General features: G+C 39.2%; 1 protein-coding gene across 1 annotated transcript in view; it reads right to left on the bottom strand.

The window, feature by feature from the left end:
* LOC115122107 (neuroligin-3-like) overlaps positions 1–146 on the bottom strand; it is a 30,812-nt gene extending 30,666 nt beyond the window's left edge. The window contains exon 1 of the mRNA XM_065019029.1: positions 135–146. Coding sequence (XP_064875101.1) covers positions 135–146 — 12 coding nt within the window. The remainder of the gene's footprint in view (positions 1–134) is intronic.
* Between the last annotated feature and the right edge of the window lie 713 nt (positions 147–859).

The following is an 859-nucleotide window of genomic DNA, read 5'->3' as shown; positions in this document are numbered from 1 at the left end:
TTGTTACTCTTGTAGCTAGACTAGTACTTTTGAAGCTAGTTTTTAATTTTTTTATTTCTCACCTCTTGATAAGCTTCGGTTCACCTCAAAATAGTGTATAAATACCATAACATGATTGGCCTACTGATGCTGACATGGATCTCCATGCTGTCCTATGGCTCTGGAACATTCTATTTCAATGTTTGTCTCCAGATGCTGTTTACATTTTAAAGCATTGTGACACAATTGACTTTACCAGCCTTATAGTGTTGATCCTTAAGTAAACAAATGGTAGAAGGCTAATTTATCACAATCAACTGCCAGCTATATTGGATAACGTGATTATATGCTATATTGGATAACGTGATTATATGCTATATTGGATAACGTGATTATATGCTATATTGGATAACGTGATTATATGCTATATTGGATAACATGTATATTTAATTATTATTGAATTCATTTGATGTTTGATTCTTGCAGTTTGGATGTAAAATAAAAAGGAATCGCTGTGGGTTCAACATATAGAGATGAGAAGCAGGTCGAAGAGTTTATGCACCATATTGCAGAGGTGGAGATAAACTACCAGAGAGAATTTGAAAAACACAAAATTTCTCTCCATCATGTCAGATGGCTCCACAGACAGTTCTGTGAAAGAGGAGGAGTTAGTTTATGTCAGATTCTGTCACAAGGGCAAGATCCCGTCGAAGTTTGTTGTCATCAAGTCGATGGAGAAGGCAGACGCGGCGGCACACATAAGCAACGCCATCAGTGCCATCATGGGGAGGGAGTGTGTGATGAGTGGGGTCATCAGAGCCATCATGGAGGGAGTGTGTGATGAGTGGGGCCATCAGTGCCATCATGGGGAGGGAGTGTG

This window comes from Oncorhynchus nerka, linkage group LG5 (assembly GCF_034236695.1).
Source record: "Oncorhynchus nerka isolate Pitt River linkage group LG5, Oner_Uvic_2.0, whole genome shotgun sequence".
In the NCBI taxonomy this organism is placed as follows: domain Eukaryota; kingdom Metazoa; phylum Chordata; class Actinopteri; order Salmoniformes; family Salmonidae; genus Oncorhynchus; species Oncorhynchus nerka.
Note: the sequence above shows the minus strand (reverse complement) of the source record. Positions and strands in the feature narration are given on the sequence as shown.